At 33.6% G+C, this 1,409-nt stretch overlaps 1 protein-coding gene across 1 annotated transcript; it reads right to left on the reverse strand.

Moving 5' to 3' along the window:
* Positions 1-81: 81 nt before the first annotated feature.
* Positions 82-627, reverse strand: LOC109341581 (ethylene-responsive transcription factor ERF117-like). Its single transcript, XM_019579514.1, has 2 exons — positions 225-627; positions 82-110 (listed from the first exon to the last, which is right to left on the reverse strand). The coding sequence occupies exons 1-2, from the start codon at positions 625-627 to the stop codon at positions 82-84; spliced, it is 432 nt and encodes a 143-aa protein (XP_019435059.1).
* Between the last annotated feature and the right edge of the window lie 782 nt (positions 628-1,409).

Genomic DNA, 1,409 nt, shown 5'->3' on the forward strand with positions numbered 1-1,409 from the left:
TAATATTACACTTAGATCAACCATCTTGTATGACATACTAAACAACATTGCACCCTCTGTAGCATCTCTAGATAGGAAATGTCACTGCCCATTGATGTCACAATTGGCTCCTGTATCAAATGCAGAATTGAGTCATCTCATAAACTGGATTCACTATATTTTATGTACCATTTTTTCACGTTAACATTTTCTTTGAATTGAATTAAAGTCATTACGTTGTGAACCTTCAATAGCAGAAGGAGGAGGAGGAGACCAAGATGATTGGAGTGAATGAATAGACACCTTTTTATACTTCTTTTTTTGCTTTGAACATAACACGTTGGTATCCTTTGAATGAGTTGCATTCCCACTTTGTAGAGCCTCCATGAACTCATTATTCTTTTTGGCATATGCATCAGCAGCTTCAAGTTCAGTATCAAAAGTACCAATCCACACTCTATTCTTGCGGATTGGATCTCTAATCTCAGCTGCAAACCTTCCCCATTTTCTTAGTCGAACGCCTTTGTAAGTGCTGGTTGACTTGGATGTCATTTTTCTACGTTCAGGAGAAAGTTGAGGACTTGGTTTTGGGATTGAAATTTCCTTGAAAAATCGATTCTGGTCATCTAATTGAAAATGATCTTTCATTACTTTTTCTTCATCACTTGAATAATCCGTTGCATCTGGGTCACTATATATAATCTAGATTTTCTTAATAGAACTAATTCTACTTTTTATGCAACCTTTTCTTTTTATTTAACTGATTTCCTTCCTTCCAAGTTGCCTGGGAAAAGTAAGTAAGTATGAGAAGAACAAGGGATGAAAATGAAGATGAAACAAAAAATTCAAATATGTTTATGTGTATCAAGAGATGTCCATAAAGCCTACAATTTCGGTAGAAAATCATGCTTCTAAAACCTACATCTCAAAAACCTAAGTCATGAATTTCTAAAGCTAAATAGATTTTTTTATCTTATAGCCCACTTGTTTATTCTTCGGAAATGTGACAAAGCAATTTTTGTTATGAAATTACTAAGAAAATGTTTTTCTTCTTGAAAAAAATAAATGCATACAAAAACACATTCAAATGAAGGATCACAGAGAAGAACATAAAAAAAAATTAAAATTAACTCTGGATAGAGATACCTTTTTTGAGAGACTCGAATAATATCACAGCGAAAAAATGGTATAAGATGATTAAATGAAATCCAGAGTTTCTAGAAAAACAAAGCAAGAAGTTGGTTGGGGAGATGGACTTATTCAATAGGAATGGAGAGAAAGGTTGAAGTTAACGAAGAAAGGATTTTCATTATGAAAGGAGAAAAGGAGATCAAGGTTGAAGAAGGAGAAGCATAACGAAATTCAACAAGGAGAAGGAGATCGGCCCAAACACTATAGAGCAAATTCAAAACATAAAAAGAATTGGGGTG

The sequence above is a fragment of the Lupinus angustifolius genome, unplaced genomic scaffold, assembly GCF_001865875.1.
Source record: "Lupinus angustifolius cultivar Tanjil unplaced genomic scaffold, LupAngTanjil_v1.0 Scaffold_509, whole genome shotgun sequence".
Taxonomy (NCBI): Eukaryota; Viridiplantae; Streptophyta; class Magnoliopsida; order Fabales; family Fabaceae; genus Lupinus; species Lupinus angustifolius.

What these genes read in the sequence shown, in the direction of transcription:
- LOC109341581 (XM_019579514.1), bottom strand. Translation starts at nt 627, where the DNA reads ATGAAAGATCATTTTCAATTAGATGACCAGAATCGATTTTTCAAGGAA. An exon ending in TCCTCCTTCTGCTATTGAAG is followed by an intron (nt 111 to 224) that starts GTTCACAACGTA and finishes CATTTGATACAG; the next exon opens with GAGCCAATTGTGACATCAAT.